The sequence below is a fragment of the Lepidochelys kempii genome, chromosome 10 (assembly GCF_965140265.1).
Source record: "Lepidochelys kempii isolate rLepKem1 chromosome 10, rLepKem1.hap2, whole genome shotgun sequence".
Classification (NCBI taxonomy): Eukaryota; Metazoa; Chordata; order Testudines; family Cheloniidae; genus Lepidochelys; species Lepidochelys kempii.
Genome location: NC_133265.1, coordinates 66,022,651 through 66,038,821, shown reverse-complemented (window position 1 = coordinate 66,038,821; position 16,171 = coordinate 66,022,651). Strand labels below are relative to the sequence as shown.

Here is a 16,171-nt window from a genome sequence, read left to right as displayed (position 1 = left end):
AGGGTAATCTCCATACAACATATTTTAGATTTCACATTTACACATTGGGGTATTAGCTTCAAGTTGCTGGCATCCTAGCGTTCACATAACAAACAATGCCTTTTATATAGAAATGTATGGCTAGAAGAGACCTTGGGAGGTCATCTATTCTAGCCCCCTGTGATGAGGCAGGACAAAGTATATCTAGGACCCTCTACTGCAACCTATTTCAGTACTTAACTATCCTTATAGTTAGAAAGTTTTTTCTGATATATAACCTAAATCTGCTTGCTGCAGATTAAGCCCATTACTTCTTGTCCTGCCTTCTGTGGACATGGAGAACAAGTGATCACCATCCTCTTTATTAACAGCCCTTAACATATTTGAAGACTGTTATCATGTCTCCCCTCAGTCATCTTTTCTCAAGACTAAACATGCCCAGGTTTGTTTGGTTTTTAACCTTTCCTCATAGGTCACGTTTTCTAAAACTTCTATCAGTTTTGTGGCTCTCCTCTGGACTCTCTCGGATATGTCCACATCTTTCCTAAAGTGTGGCGCCCAGAACTGGACACAGGACTCCAGGCCAAATCCTTTAGACTTTGCCAAATCCTGTAAACTTCCACTGACTTCAAAAGGTACTCTCTCCAATTTGTCCACAGGGTGGTGCGCAGAACCAGACACAGTACTCCAGCTAAGGCCTCACCAGTGCTGACTAGAGGGGGACAATTACCCCCCATGTCTTACATATAACATTACTATTAATCCACCTCCCTCCCCCCCAATATTAGCCTTGCAATTGCATCATTGCCTCCTAGCCAATTTGTGATCCACTATATCCACCCAGATCCTTTTCAGCAGTACTTCTGCCTTGCCAGTTATTCCACATTTTATATTTGTGCATTTGATTTTTCCATCCTAAGTAAGGTATTTAGCATTTTGGAGGGGGCTTGGGTCCAGGGTCTTCAACCAGCCAGGGGGGTGCCCTAACCATTGGATTACCGAATCAGTTTTGCTCTCTGATTCAATGACTATTTAAGTATTTACCCACACTGAAATAGTCATTGGGCCAGAAAGCAAGACTGATTTGGTCTGACTGACTCTCTTGATAAGAGGGAAATCCCAGTTCAAATCATTTCTCCCCTTCTCACAGGGAAGTGGAAATTGAACCTGGGCCTCCCCCATCCCAGGCAAGTGCTATGATCACTGGGCTAAAAGTTATAAGGTGGGCAGTGCCTTCTCCTCCTCTTCCACCAGCTAGATTTTGAATGGTGCCAATCTGGTAGACCACCTCTGAGCATGCCTACCAGCCTGGGCCCTGCCCACAATTTAGGCAGCTGAATACCTTTCTTCCACGAGTTCATGAATCACTCTAGGCCTCGGGCTTAGGCAGGAGATAGGTGTCGAGGGAGGCAGAAGTGCAGGTGCTCGGAAACATAAGCACCTAGGAAACTTTTACTTTGAAAACCTGGGCACTGGCTGAGTTTAGATGCCTATTAGGTTTGGCAGGAGTTTTGTGGATTGCTGTGGTGCCAAAACTGGGATTTAGGGTAGATCTACACTTACTGTAGCATGTAGAGTATAGACACTGGATGCTCAGCTAGCATGGGCATAAATAGCACTGTAGCTGATGATGCACTGGTTAGGCAAGTAGAGTACAGGCACACCACAACCCTGAGTATATACCCTTCATGTCTCTCTACACGCCAAAGCAATACCTCCCCCCTCCACACCGCTGTTTTTAGCAGTGTAACATCCCTGCTGCAAGTGAAAGACTCCAGCCACCAGGAAAGGCTCTGGGTGGGGGGAAGAAGCGGGGAAAAGCTCTGGCAGATTCCTGCTACCTCCTGCCTGCCAGAGCCTTTCACCGTGGTGTGTAGCTAAACATGTAGTAACATGTTTTGCAGGATCAGGCTCTAACTTAAACACTGCAGTGTGGCTGCAGGCTGCTTTTCACTGCAGAATGTAGCTACATGTAACAAACATGCTACCAAAAGCGTAGACAGGGCCTTAGTTGCTTGAGTTTTAGTCTTTGTGGATCTGGGCCCAGAAATTCAGACCAAATGGTGCACATAAGTCACCTAAAGTTGGAAAAGAAAACCTGTTGATGTCTGAGGCCCTTCAACAATTAGCAGAAGTTGGTTCTAGAATCAGTAAATGAAACCCTTTGAAAAAACACTGCAAGAGGGAGCCAGAGTCCAGACAAAGGCAAACCGTCACGATAGAGGTCTCATAGTAATAATGAATACCAGTCATTTACAGCAAAAACCTATTACTGAGGAATGACCTTAGTATTGAACTGAGTGAATTAGTACATTTATGAATAACTTTAGATACCACATTAGAAAGGGGAAAAACCCAAGGAAGAGTGCTTTATTATGGCTGATGTGTAAACAGCTTTTTCCAATTACATGTACTGCAGGCAGGGGATCTGAGATTAGACAGTGACTATTAGAGTCACAAGTTTTTTGGATTGCTAATGAGGTCTTGTCTACACTAGAAAGTTATGTCAACAGAACAGTGGCACCGTACCAGAGAACGACAAACCCATTTTGGCAGAATGCACTCATACTCTGTCTCTTGGGGCCCACACAGCTCATGTTGCATAAACAAAAGCACACTGCATAGTGAGCAGGCATACCACTGCCCCCATGTTATCTTCAAGTACACTATTTTGGGGGGAAATGTTGCTCTGAATTATGGGGGAGTCAAATTTTTCTCTCTCTCTCTCTCTGTGTTATCTCTAACTCATCCGAAACAATACCAGTGTGACTCCCATCAGTTTTTCCTTTACAATCCCTTCTTGTCCATACCTCAGTCATTTCTCACCTCGAGTGTTACAATCTCCTCCTCTCTGGCTTCCCAGTTTCCCACCATGCATCCTTCCTTCCAGAATGCTGCAGCACAAATTATCTAGCTATCCCAACCTGTTTACAGGTATCCTTTCTTTTTTGTTCCAAATTCTAACTCCTTCTTTAGACTTTCAATACTCTGTCCCTGCCTACATCTCAGTCCTCACCCCGTAGTACTCCGCCCCCTTCCCATTACAGTTCTCTTGGTTCTTATTCAGAAACTGGCTCTATGTGAGAGATCCCCTGCTCCCACATGGAACCTGTTGTAGGGGATGCTCAGTCGTCTCTTTTGCTCACTCATATCTTTGTACTCCCCACCCCCGCCAACATGCCTAGAAAGCAAACAGCTTCATCAGTTTCCTTCAACTCCTTCATCAAAACTCATTTTCTTTCATCTAGTTTCCACCACCCTCGGTGGTCAACTACCACTCACCCCACCTTGCCAAATAACTATGATGGAAGTCAAAATTTACAAATTCAGTAATGGTATCACAATCTTATGATATTTAGTGTTTTCCATGAAACCCCAGCTCCTAGTCATGGGATTGTTAAAATTTCAGCATTTTAAAAAAAAGATGGTTAGCTCCGATAGTTGTAGAGGAAAACTTAATATAAATCTTAGATCAAAACCCATAGCAACCTGCCCCCGTTTATTCTTTTTAAAAATCTCATGAGTTTTGCACATGCTTCATTCATGGTTTCTGTATATTTGAGATAGGTAACACTGGGAAATTGGCAGGTGTCTAAAAGTATTTATGGTTTCTTTTTGTTGCTTGCCTATTTTTGGCTCAGGGGAGATTTTCAGGAATTTGATAACTGTGTAGTTAAAATATATATAATTATAGCTCCCTAGAGCCAAAGGCAGTTACTCTATTTTGAGTTATATAAAAATACAATACATGCATTTAGTAAAAGGAGCGGTACCAAAATAACCACTCACATAAGAGCTTTTCTTCCTTCCTCTTGTTTTGTCAACTCACACCTTTTCTATTCTCTTCCTTGGTTTGATGATCTGTTTTGCAGGATCAGGCTCTAAATTAAACACTTACTAATAAACATTTCTTACTGGCATGGATAGTCCCATCAGCTTATCTGATTACACTCTCTCCTATGGTCTGGCATGCGCACACTGTTAGCTTCAAGTTCTGCAGAGATTTATTGGTGTGCTTAATTTTACTCACTGAAGTCAATGAAACTACTCACATTAGTAAAATTAAGCACCCAAGTAGATTTTTGAAGAAATTGAGTGAAAAAAGGAGAATGGTGGGGTACTCTTGGGATTGGTAAATAGGAGCAATGTTAAGGGAATTTTTTAAGTCTACCATTCACTTCTGTGATGATAGTCTCTAAATGTATGGACTTCTCAGAAGATAAAGGCTAAAGAGCAATTGAATAGCTGAATGAAGACATACATCTGATGTGCATTAGCAGTTTAAAAAGCAAACTGGATACTTGGGGCAAGTAATAAAGCCTTGTATACACACAAGTTGCAACAATTTAACTGTATGTTTCTAAAAAGATAGTTAAATTAGTTGCATCCCCCTGGCAGGGACACATTTATACCAATAAAAAGGTGTTTACCGAAACACACTCAATATAAATAAGTAATCAGCATAACTGCATTCACAATAGGGGGTTGTATTGATTTAGAAATCAAGAGTTAAAAATCTGTCTAAACACAAAATTGGACTATGTCCACGACAAATGCAATTATACATCTTCAGACTGCTTCACAAACGTTAATCTCACAACACGCTTGTGAGGTAGTCAAGTAGTATTATCCCCATTGATGCAATTGGGAAAAAGACAGCCCAGCACACACATTCTTACCATAAGGATGATGGGAAAATAATTAGAATTTTACTTGCCTATAAAAAGAAACAGTTTCTTGCTCCAGCCAAGTAGAATTTTGCAAGGCTGAGCTCTAGAAAAAATGGTTCAGTTGGATTTTTCCTCTCTCTGTCATATTGGCTTGATTTAACTGCAACAGGACAATTTGAAAAAGAAAACCCTGTCCATTAATAAAGAGATTTTACAGAAGTCTGGGCAAAAATTATTACATTACCCGTGAAGATGCAATTTTGTGAGGCATAATTTTCTGCTCTACAGAATCTGATTTACTGCTCTGACTGGTATCTTATTTTTTTTAAATTTCTATGTAACCAAAGTTATATCAAATTCCACACTTGCCAAAGTTTCCATTTATCCTATTTACCCCACTATATCAGAGTTCTTTTTTTAAAAAAAGTCTCAGCTGCTTATTTGCTGCTTTTTTCCTTTTTTGGCAGTGGATGGATGTTGTCCAGTACATTTTTACTTTTCCTCTATCCAGGTGCAATTGAGGTTCTTCAATAAAGCATTGTCAAGTTAACTTTCCTCAACAGATGACAAGTTAATCCAAAATGAGGAACCATGTAAATTGCCTACTCATTAATTTCAATGTTTGGATTTCTCTATTCTGCAGAATAGAGAACAATCACAATTTTTTAAACCATTCTTAACTATTAGAAACCTACTATGGCCTGAAACAATGTTTTTTTTCCTCTACCAGAGAACAAAAAAAAAAACAGTTAGCAGAGGAAGTTAATTTTGATTTGAATGTGTGACTGAGGCATCTAGTTTCCTACTATAAAAATAGTTCTTATTAAAGTATATTTTCAAAATCTAATTGTGCAAATACATTTAATTACAAAATAAAAAAAGAGGTTAATATTTAATTTTACTTAATTTATTTACACTCTGTTACAAAAACGGATTTTAGCATTTTTGTACATATTTTTTAGAAATGCATTAATAAAAACCCCACACAGTATAGGTCAACAATTCTCCTGCAAAGTCAATTAAAAAAGAAACAAAGACATCTATTATTGCTACAAGTATCTACTTAATTACTGCAACTGAAAAATTAAGAGAGTTTCCTCTCCTCACCTCCTCTGTTTACACTATGAATTGGACAGCACTTTACATATAAAAAGAACAAGGACTACTTGTGACACCTTAGAGACTAAATTTGTTAGTCTCTAAGGTACCACAAGTACTCCTCGTTCTTTTTGCTGATACAGACTAACACGGCTACCACTCTGAAACTTTACATATTGGTAGTTTTGCTCTTTCCCTGTTTGAGAAGGTCATTCACATAACAAGAAAAAGGAAAACCATTTAAAAAATAGGAAAAATTTGGTTGTAACATCATAAATATTGAGAAATCAGGGCAGGCGTATGTAGTATTTGAAACTACTTTTAATTATTTTTTAAAAACCAATTCGATTTCAAGTTGGTGTCCCTTTAAATGTCTTGCTATCCATTTTTATAAATAGTTTACTAAAAATTTACACTTAATCTTACTTACTTCCTGACAAGCATGTCAGCTCAGGTAACATTTATTTTACTAATATTGATTCAAAAGGTACAGATGTAAAATAACTACTTTGTCAGACTGCAGAAATGAAATAGTTAAAAGCATCTAGACTGTTAAACAGTGTATATATTCATTTGAACAGGAAGCTGTACCAAATTCTATAAGAAAGCAGTTACACATTCGGAGAAGTTGTAGTTAATCCCCACCCCACATTTACTTAAGAGCATTCCAGATACAGTTTTTCAGTACTAGTTGTCATCAGCTCGTGACAAAATTTAACCATGAGAAGTAGATTCTCCCATTTAAGTCTAAGAGTTAATACTAAATCAACTGCATTAAACAATATCACACTGCAAGAATTTTTCCTGAAGATGTAAATGAATTTAAACTAGTGTCTATTACATAGAAAGCAATGAAATCTACAGCTTTTGAACCCTTTGAGATGTGTTTAACAATACAACTGACTTGGCTTCACAGCCTCTCTCTCTAACCTGTACTTTAGTTTCAATTACTTTGGTCTGAATCACAGCCATCCGAGAAAGCACTTATCCAAGCACAAGGGCTGGCAATTCCATTATAGGATCACTCTTGTACAATGTATGCATCAGTTATGCCAATCTTAATTTAAACAGGTTTTTCACATTCATCCTGTCAGGTCTGGGGAATAGTCAGAAGTGATCATCTCAAACTATGTAGTTATAAGATCCAAGGAAGATTGCTGAAATAAAGAGAGTCTCCACCCAAATAAACTGGGCCCGTCAGCCTAAGTGTGTGTGGAGAGCGGGGGGAGGAGGGAAGAGAGGAGGAAAGAGTCCCAACATAAGGATGTCATTTGTATTTCTCACACATGATCAGTAATATCACATGGCTTTAATGCTCAGTTATATAGCAATTAAGGGAGAGAGATCCACTATACCTAACTAGCACAGAAGGCCGATATTTGTGACTTGTGGCCTCAACAAGATGATAAATACATCTGAAGGGTACAGAGCTGCGGATGTCCATGGATCATAGCTGAACTCCCAAACTGCACCAACCACATTCAACATTTTGTTTGAAAGAATACACAGCCTACTATTTTTTAGCCAATATTTTAAACATCAGAAAAAACAAATGGAAAATGAACAGATACATAATTAAAATTATGACATTTAAATTCCCCTGCATAGATCAAAACTAAATTTACATTATGATTAATATCAAACAACATAGCATTAGAAAAGAAGGCATCCTGTATGGCTGAAATGGAAAAGTGGCAATTTAGCAACTGGTTATTAGTATTCTGGAGTTTATAATACTGTACAAGAGACTCTTTTCCCAGTAACAACTTTAGCTCACCAGTATAATAGAGTCTGCCTTAACAAGTCCAGAGAATTTAAAAATAATTAATTTGGACAAGTTGATGTATGCTCAGCTTTCATGTCCTTCTAGCTGGTTTTGCTGTTAACTGTTTCTCTCTTTCAAGTTCCTTCTCACGTTGCTGTTCTCGTTCTAGTTCTTCTTTCTGCCTCTTCTGCTGCAGTTTGAGTGCTCTTTTCTAAGCCAGAAAAAAAACAAAATAAATCAGAAGTTCTGTGTTTTTGTATCCTAATTTAAACTCAAGACACATGCACGCACAACTGAGATCTTGCCAACCCTGTCAGGCACTCTTAATCCAGAGGCCCCTCCCTCTTTCTATGTTCTTTCTTTGCTCTTTACCCCAGGCCCTGCATCCTGGTGATTTATTTAGGGGAGGAATGAAGTGGATTCCTCCATATCCCACTATCACTGCTCTTTACAAACACCAGAGGAGTATGTACTATGCAAACTGTTGCCTCCAGAGAACTTAATTTTTTGTTGGTCAAGGACTGAGGGACCAAATTTAACACCTGAATGAAGTCAGACATGCTATACACAGCAGCCCACCAGGTTGGTAGAGGTTATGCCATTGTTAGTGTTATACTAAAGGACGGAGAGGCAGAAGAAATTCTCAGCCTCAGCTTTCAGACAGAATCTAGCTTTTCTTAATGGTTCAACATCCCCAGTGATGCTAGCGTAAAAAATATATTTTAGCACAAGGAAATTTAAGTGAAGGTTAAAAACAGCCATGGATAGTTTCAATGCCATTGGAAATACAGGGTAAACAAGTTTACACAAAGAAAGGGGATATAAAGAACCAGGTTTTTCTTACAATCTCCTAACGTATTAAAAATAATGATTAAGAGTATGTGATAGCGTGCTGTTAAAATTTTACATTGATAGGCAGCGGAAACGAGGAAGCGAAACTCACTCCACTCACTTTTAACTTTGATGTCTTTTCATGGAGCATCATCATCTCTTTTCTAATATTCACTAGCTTGTTGTGATAATGTTTAGCTTCTGAAAACTTTAAAAACACAAGACAGTTGAATGGTAAGATTCAGTGGATCAAAATGGTTGTTAGTCTGGAGTATGAAGCTATGCCCTAAAACAGCAACTTCAAAAACACGCTGAAGATCAGTTAGTCAGAGATTGGCTTGAATATTTTAGGGTCTTAATTCTAAACACTTTAAACAATTTTCATAAAATTACTATGTATCAAAGGGTACAGATTACTATAATTATTTAAATATTCATTAAGGGAGAAGCAAGCATTATATCACTTGTATGCTCATTAGTTTTCAGTTTTATATCCCAATGTGCCAAAGCTTAGCAAGTGCTAGTCTTAAAATTCAAGCTCTTATATGGTTCCACACTTAATTAATTCTCAAGCCTACAGTTCTGGCTTTATATGTCACAACTGCATATACAATTTCTGTAAGACACTGTCATTTGCCTTAAACTGTGGCAATCATGAAGTACAGATGTGATTTTTTTGTTGTTAGAATATCCCCTCAAGTTACCACTAACAAACTCAAAAAATATGCAACTAAATCAAAGGACCAAATGCTGGTGGCTTTGGGATTTGGCATTTAACCCTTAAAAGGTAACTCAATGCTTTACAAAATTTAAAATGTTTTTAAGTTGTGGCTGCAGCAGGGCAGTCAAAATCAGGAGAATATATAAAAAAAAAATTTGGATTCTTTTTGTTTGTTTGTTTTTTGTTTGTTTGTTTTTGTAACAAAATAGCAGATGAGATTATGTTGGATCATATTAAAGAAGTTCTGTATTAAAATCACAAATGAGTTTGATTCCCCATAGTTTAAATTCCAGGGTATTACTAATTAAGAGTTTGGTTTAACAGAATATCCCCTCTTGGTTTTTGGTACTGTTTCTCTCCCTCTATGTGTGAAACTTGCAAGCTGCTAATTGTGTTAGTACATTCTAAGACAGAGTCTGTTCTCAAAGCAATTCACAGAGAGAGAGACTCAAAGCAATACTCTAACAGAAACAGCACCCAGAGACTCCCCGCCCTTTTGTTGTATTAACAATTGTGATTAAAATAGAGATAGAGGATGTATGTGGATGGATGCTTGGTGTGGATAATAACTGAATGATCAGGGAGGTGCTAGCCTAAGAATCCAGTGTCCATACGCTGAAGAAGGCGTCAAGTGGAAATAACCAGAGGATCTCCCCCCTCCCCCCCCGGAGGGCAGACTGGAATCCACCCAACAGCCTCAAGAATGGGAGAACCAAAGAACAAGATAACATCTTGGAGCCGTCAGGAATGTGCTATCTGCTGATTGATTCAGCAACAGCATGACGAAGCAATTCCCATAGACTGGCATAGGAAGAAATTCCTATAAAAATAGACTCTAAAAAGTGAGAACTTTGGGGTCTGATTCTGCAAACCAACTTCCAGGAGCAGCAGATGAGCATCTGACAAGGCCCTGCTCCCTCCTCATGTCCAGGCCACCTGGCCAGTGGCTTGGCATGAGCAACTCTAAGGCTGGTAACTATGATAACAACCTTGCAGAACCTGTGTGTGTGTGTGTGTGTGTGTGTGTGTGTGTGTGTGTGTGTGAATGAATGTGTGAATAAATATGAGATTGAATGGAATGTTATAACTATAACTAACTGCTTACTATGATTCTTTCTGTATTCACAATAAATGTGGTATTTTGCCTTTTTCCCTTTAATTAGATCCTGCTGGTTTTTATTTTATTGGTGTAACAGAATATCCCCTCAAGTTACCACTAACAAACTCAAAAAATATGCAAGTAAATCAAAGGACCCTGGTACAGTCTGAGTAAATGTAGGAGAGCGAAGCAGAATCCTTCCACCAACCTGGGGGGTAGGACAGAGTATCATGGGCACCCTATGGCTGCTCCTGGAGCCTCAGTAGCATATGCAATCTTTATGCACTGATTTTTGGCTTCTAGATTTATATACCTGGACCCATGGTCTATGCCTGCTAATCCCTCATCTGCAGGCCAGTAAGGGTACGTCTACACTACAATAAAAGACCTTCGACAGGGCCGCAGCTGGCTTGGGTCAGATGACTTGGGCTCACAGGGGTTGGCCTGGTGGCTATAAAATTGCAGTATAGACATTTGGTCTCGGCCCGGGGCCTGGGCTCTGAGACCCAGTGAGTGGGGAGCGTCTCAGAGCCTAGACTCCAGGCCACACCTAAAAGTCTACACTTCAATTTTATAGCTTCACACCTCAAGCCCCCCCATCAGCTGACCCAGGCGAGAAGTCGCCATGTTGCAGGTCTTTTATTGCAGGTATACATATCTGTACAGACCTGAGCAGTCCTCCATGTTCTCCTCTTCCCATTTAATAGAATTATGTTGGTTCTGTTGTATTTTCCAATTTACAAAGAACAGACTTATTGATGTAATGATTATTAGTCATCTATTTATACCATTTTCTCAGGAGATGAAAAACAATACATGTACATGATACACATTTTTGTTAAAACAGGCAAACTTATAATAGAATACACTTACCAAAGCATTGATATCAAGAATGGAATTACATTCTTTGAATTTTGAGATTTCTTGCTCTAATGTGTCTAGTAACACTACTTGATTCTGTCTGAAACAAAAATACAAAGACTTTAAGACATACAGAAGAAGTCAGATTAAATACACTATCTTGGATTGATTAAAGAGTACTCACAATTTTGAGTTTTACTACTGTTCTCTTCACTGAAATCTTAACATACTGATTGTTAATGAGGCTATAATGCCAGAAATAAGTTGTATAAAAATCAATATTCCAAGAGAAATTTTTCAGATTAACTATTTCTTTTGTACTAAATAGTTTTTTTGTCCATATTAGTAGAAGAAGAAGAATCAGGAAACCTACACAAGTAGATAAAGGAACAGAGTCTTTTCAGATTTTTTTAAACTGACATTTAAATGAATTCTAATTAAACAGTTATAAAGGACTCTGCTCTCTCTCTTCCTGCTACTAAAATGTTCTTGTGCACTATTTGGAAAATTTTAAGCACAGCAGAGACATTTGCTGGAAATTCCTAACAGTGTCTTAAAGCAATGCACACAAAGGGGACCCTTATAAATGTTAAGCAACAAAACAAAAAAGCATATGTTAATTAAAAGTAGAGTCTGGGAGTTTCATACATGTAAGAAAAACCTTAAAAAAAAAATCTCTCTCGCAATCACTGCTTTAATAGAACATCCAAATACTGGATGTTTTTCTCCAAATAGAGTTGTACAGCACAAGGTCACATGTCTCCAGAAAAAGAATGAGCATTTAGAAAGTTGATGTGTCTTTTGCTGTGACTGGGTGCATGGATTTCAATGCTTTAATTTTAAAATTTTCCTTCATTTTAACGGCTGGTAGGTTACATGGCTGGAAATTCTTTTAAAATTATACTTATAATCTGCAGAATATTCACTCACTGTTCAAAGTGCTGCACTCAAAGCACAGAAAAGTTTACAGTGACTCCTCACTTAACGTTGTAGTTATGTTCCTGAAAAATGCGACTTTAAGTGAAACAGTGTTAAGTGAATCCAATTTCCCCATAAGAATTAATGTAAATGGGGGGGGGTTACATTCCAGGGAAATTTTTTTTGCCAGACAAAAGGACTCGACATGCCTCCTCCGTCCCTTCCATGGCAATCAGCTGGCTTGCCGCGTTTTGGAGGCAGGAGGGAGGAGCGAGCACTTGGTGCGCAGGCTCCCCCTCCCTCCCGAACTTGGCAATCAGGAGGTGGGGGGAGGAGGAGAGGAGGGGAGGGAAGGCACTGATCCGTGGGGTCTGCTGGTGGGAGGCGCTGGGGGAGGGGCGGGAGGAGAGCGGCTACCAGCTGTGGAGAAAGCAGGCAGCCAAACAACGTAAGAGTGGAGCATTGCACAAGTTTAAACGAGCATGTTCCCAAATTGATCAGCAACGTAACAACATTAACTGGAATGACTTTAAGTGAGGAGTTACTGTATTTTATATGTAAACCATACTACAGAAAAATATATTTCAACTTACATATAAGAAGGGGATTTGACTGAAGAAATTCTAGAAAGGAAATGCATGTATTAGAAAGAGTTGCTTTTTTCAGTTTGCTTACGTGAGCTCTTGGAGGGCTAGTTTTGATCGCTGAAGATCAGGTAAATAATGAGAAATCAATCCTTCAGTTAGTTGCTCCACAGCTTTCTTATCTACAATAGCCAAATCTTCTATTAGTCCCTCATCTGGAGATGCCTCGCAGGAATCTGTAACAAGAAGTAGCAATCTTCAACTGCTAAGAACTATTGCCATCACTTTATCTGTTAGTACTAACGGATTTTCTATTTTGAAATAAAAGTTGGGCGTCTCAGCAATGGAGTGTAAATTGCAGTTCCTTGCACTTCATCAATTAAGCAACGCTCCTTTCACCTCCCTACATTATGAGGTTTCAGTTCCAAAAACATGCCATGACAGAATACAGCAGAAGGGTGAGATTTAAACAAAACTGTACACTGTGCATACAAGCCCCTTTCAATCAAGTAAGCCAATTCAGACATGCCAAATGCTCTTCCCTCAGAGAGGTCAAACATACACAAGGAATGGATGGATGCACGTGCAGCCTCCCCAGTTCAACTTCCCTATCTGAACACTCAGACGTTAGAGGAGAGCCAGGCAAAAAGACCCCTCCTCCCGCAACCGCCACGACAAGAACAACAAGGTTTGCACGATGCTTGGCCGTCGCTACAGATGCTGACGATCAGTAGCCGAGCTCCGTGTGGCTGCTGCTCACGTACCCAGCGCGGGCCCCGGCTGCTTCGGGGCGGCGGCCTCCAGCAGGAACCCCTCCTTCCCCTCGGGCTGCTCCATGGCGCAACTCGCCGCGGCCAGCTGAGGGCACAGAGCGACAGCAGCATGAGCGCGACCCCCGGCAGCCGCTGCCTCCTCCTGAGGTGGTGGGGGCGGGGGGGGCACCGGGGCTCCCCGCCCGGCTGCTCGCGGCCCCTACCCCGAGGCAGAGCCCATCGCTCGCGCCCCCCCGGAGAGAGGTTGGTCCGGCCGGAATTTGGCTGAGGGGGCGGGGCTCCACGGGGATCGGCCCGCCCCTAGGAGTCGCGTGCGGCGGGGGCCAGGCCCCGGTGTCTCGTGGGTAGACCCTGGCCCCGAGGGCGCCTGGCCGGGGGGAGGGCGAAGCGGACGGGAGGTGGGGGTGGGGGCGGGGGAGGCTCTCAGAAGACCCGGCAGCGCAGCGGGGCTCGGCCCACCTAACGCGCCTACCCGTCGGGCGGGGCGGGGCGGGGGCGGGGGCAGTCCGGCGCCGCGGCGCTTCGACCCGCTGAGGCAACCGCGCCTCGGCCCCTCCTGACCACAGAACCGGACGCAGCAGTTGGGTTCGGAAGGGGGGACCGTCCACTACCCCGGATGTAGATGGGAGCCGAGCCCGGAAGTGACCCCGCTCCCAGAACAACAGTCAGTCACCTGACGCTGCTGGTTGCTAGGACGGGGCCCTTAGCAACAGTGGGAGATGGGGTGGTCCAAGGCCCAGCTCTAAGAGTGGGTGTCGCCTGTAACTACAGCAGATGCAGTTTTCAGACACGTTGATTTTCAAGTGGACGGTCTTGGGGAAGGTCCAGTTTTCAAATGTCAGTAGCACGGTCCTTTGCTGTACAGCCCTGTACATGAGCCTTGCAGGCAGCCCTGCAAACTCCATTTTATTGCAGTGGGAGGAGGGGGCTATGAAGGGATAGCCCGATCTGTGACTCCCAGTTTTCTTGGGGGAAGGTATTGTGATGTAGGCATAACCCCAATTAAAGAATGTGGCAGAGGAAGTAGTGGGACCATCACAGACCTCCACGCAGAAACAAAAACAAAGTGCAATGGGGAACAGAGAGTCTTCTGAATCCTTTATTTCCTTAGTAGAAGAGGATAGGTTTCTGTGGCTTCCTCTCAAAAAGGGGATACTTAGTGTTTCAGGAGCCAAATTGGCAATCAACATTGTCCAAAAGAGCCACATTAGTGTGAATGACAGGGGAAATATTTAGGTTTTTATATATATAATTCTCACAGCAAATACCTTAATAACTTAGTGTAAGCTGATAACTTAATTGGTTAATAACATAGTAAAAACATCCTGATTAATTATTAACCAATCTGAGTTATTAACCAAACCACACAGTGTTTTAATATCATGTGCTGCAAAGAGCAGCAGGAGACATATTAAAGAACCACTTGTGGCTCAAGAGTCACAATCTGTGTATCACTGCTCTAAAGGCTTGTGTTCAGGTACAGTGCTACAGCTACACTGCTGTAGCAATTTAGTGGAGATTCTACTACATGGTGTTAAATGTTAATCCACCTCCTTGGGGAGGTAGCCATGTCAACAAGAGAAGCTCTCCCATCCACTTAGCACTGTCTATGCAGAGGGGTTAGGTCAGCATAACTAGAAGTTATACCGATTGAGATCTACAGTGTAGTCCTGGCCTAAGATTTTTCTCCCAACTCACTATTCTCTTCACAAACTTCTATTTGTAATTACCAAAACAAATGCAAACTAAATTTTGAGATTATTATTTGTAGAAAGCAAATTTATTTGTTCAAAAAAGTAATATCGGAAAATTGCCATGTCAGGTACAACCATTATGGAATTTGAATAAAGGAAATAAGGAAAGGGGCCAAATTCGTGGTTGGCCCCAGGGCTAGCTCCACAAAGGGGACTTATGCCCTGGCTACATGGGAGAGGTGGCTGCTAATCAAAAGCTTTTTGATGCACATCAGGTAACTTGCAGTACGCAAGTTGCACTATATTGTGTTCCCACAGACTGCTTGTTCCATTTGCAGTTTGCATCCCATTGTCCTTTGCTTCACTGCTGAGCAGTGTGCATCCACCTTGGACTATTTTCGCTTCAAACTGTGTGAAGCTAGGCAGGTTCAAATTTAAAAGAAAAATCCCATATTTCTACCATCCCTGCCCCATACTTCCTTTTTGGGCTGGCTCATGCCATTTTCAAATTGCTGTCAGCCAGTATGGATCCAACAATTCTCCACGTTGCTATGGTGACAACTGCAAATATACATTGGTTGCTTGGTCGGTATTACAACACGCAGATGAATTCTGCATTGGAGTTGGCCTGTTTTACCACTGAGCAGATGATGTGGGAACAGCAGGAGGATACTCTGCAGCCCTGGCAGCAGGATGAGGCAGGAAACACTGAGCTGTTGGAACAAGAGGACTGATTCCTGGATCACATACACACCATTCAGTACAGTTGCTGGACCCAAGAAACCACTGTGGATTGGTGGGAAAGGATTGTTCTGGAGAGCTGGGCTGACCACTAATGGCAAGAGAACTTCAAGATGGGGAGGGCTACTTTTTTTGAGATCTGTGGAGAACTGACCCTGGAGCTTCAGTGATAGCATGCAAACCTGTGATGCCCCATACCCATGGAAAAATGGATTGCCATTGCCATCTGGAAGCCCCCCCACCCCAAGAACATTACCAGTCTGTAGCCAACCAATTTGGCATGGGGAGGTCAACTATTGGGGCCATTGTCATGCAGGTCTGCTATGCCATTGATAAGGTGCTGTCTAACTGGGTCACAAGGTTCAGAAGATTATTGGTGGTTTTCCACACATGGGGTTTCCAAACTGTATTGGGGCAACTGATGGACCCCAAGTGTC

The 16,171-nt window shown here is 41.4% G+C and overlaps 1 protein-coding gene across 1 annotated transcript; it reads right to left on the bottom strand.

Annotated features, from left to right (window-relative positions):
- Positions 1-5,890: 5,890 nt before the first annotated feature.
- Positions 5,891-13,868, bottom strand: BLOC1S6 (biogenesis of lysosomal organelles complex 1 subunit 6). The gene is made up of 6 exons (XM_073303994.1): positions 13,772-13,868; positions 13,291-13,384; positions 12,618-12,762; positions 11,037-11,124; positions 8,465-8,551; positions 5,891-7,723 (listed from the first exon to the last, which is right to left on the bottom strand). Exons 2-6 carry the CDS (start codon positions 13,361-13,363, stop codon positions 7,604-7,606), a joined length of 513 nt encoding a protein of 170 aa, XP_073160095.1. The 5' UTR covers positions 13,364-13,384; positions 13,772-13,868; the 3' UTR covers positions 5,891-7,603.
- Positions 13,869-16,171: the final 2,303 nt, after the last annotated feature.

Excerpts from the sequence above, each read along its gene's own strand:
- BLOC1S6 (XM_073303994.1), bottom strand. The coding sequence starts at position 13,363 with ATGGAGCAGCCCGAGGGGAAGGAGGGGTTCCTGCTGGAGGCCGCCGCC. Across the intron at positions 12,763-13,290 it reads GCAGCCGGGGCCCGCGCTGG|ATTCCTGCGAGGCATCTCCA; the intron begins GTACGTGAGCAG and ends TTCTTGTTACAG. Across the intron at positions 11,125-12,617 it reads CTAGCCCTCCAAGAGCTCAC|ACAGAATCAAGTAGTGTTAC; the intron begins GTAAGCAAACTG and ends TTTTTGTTTCAG.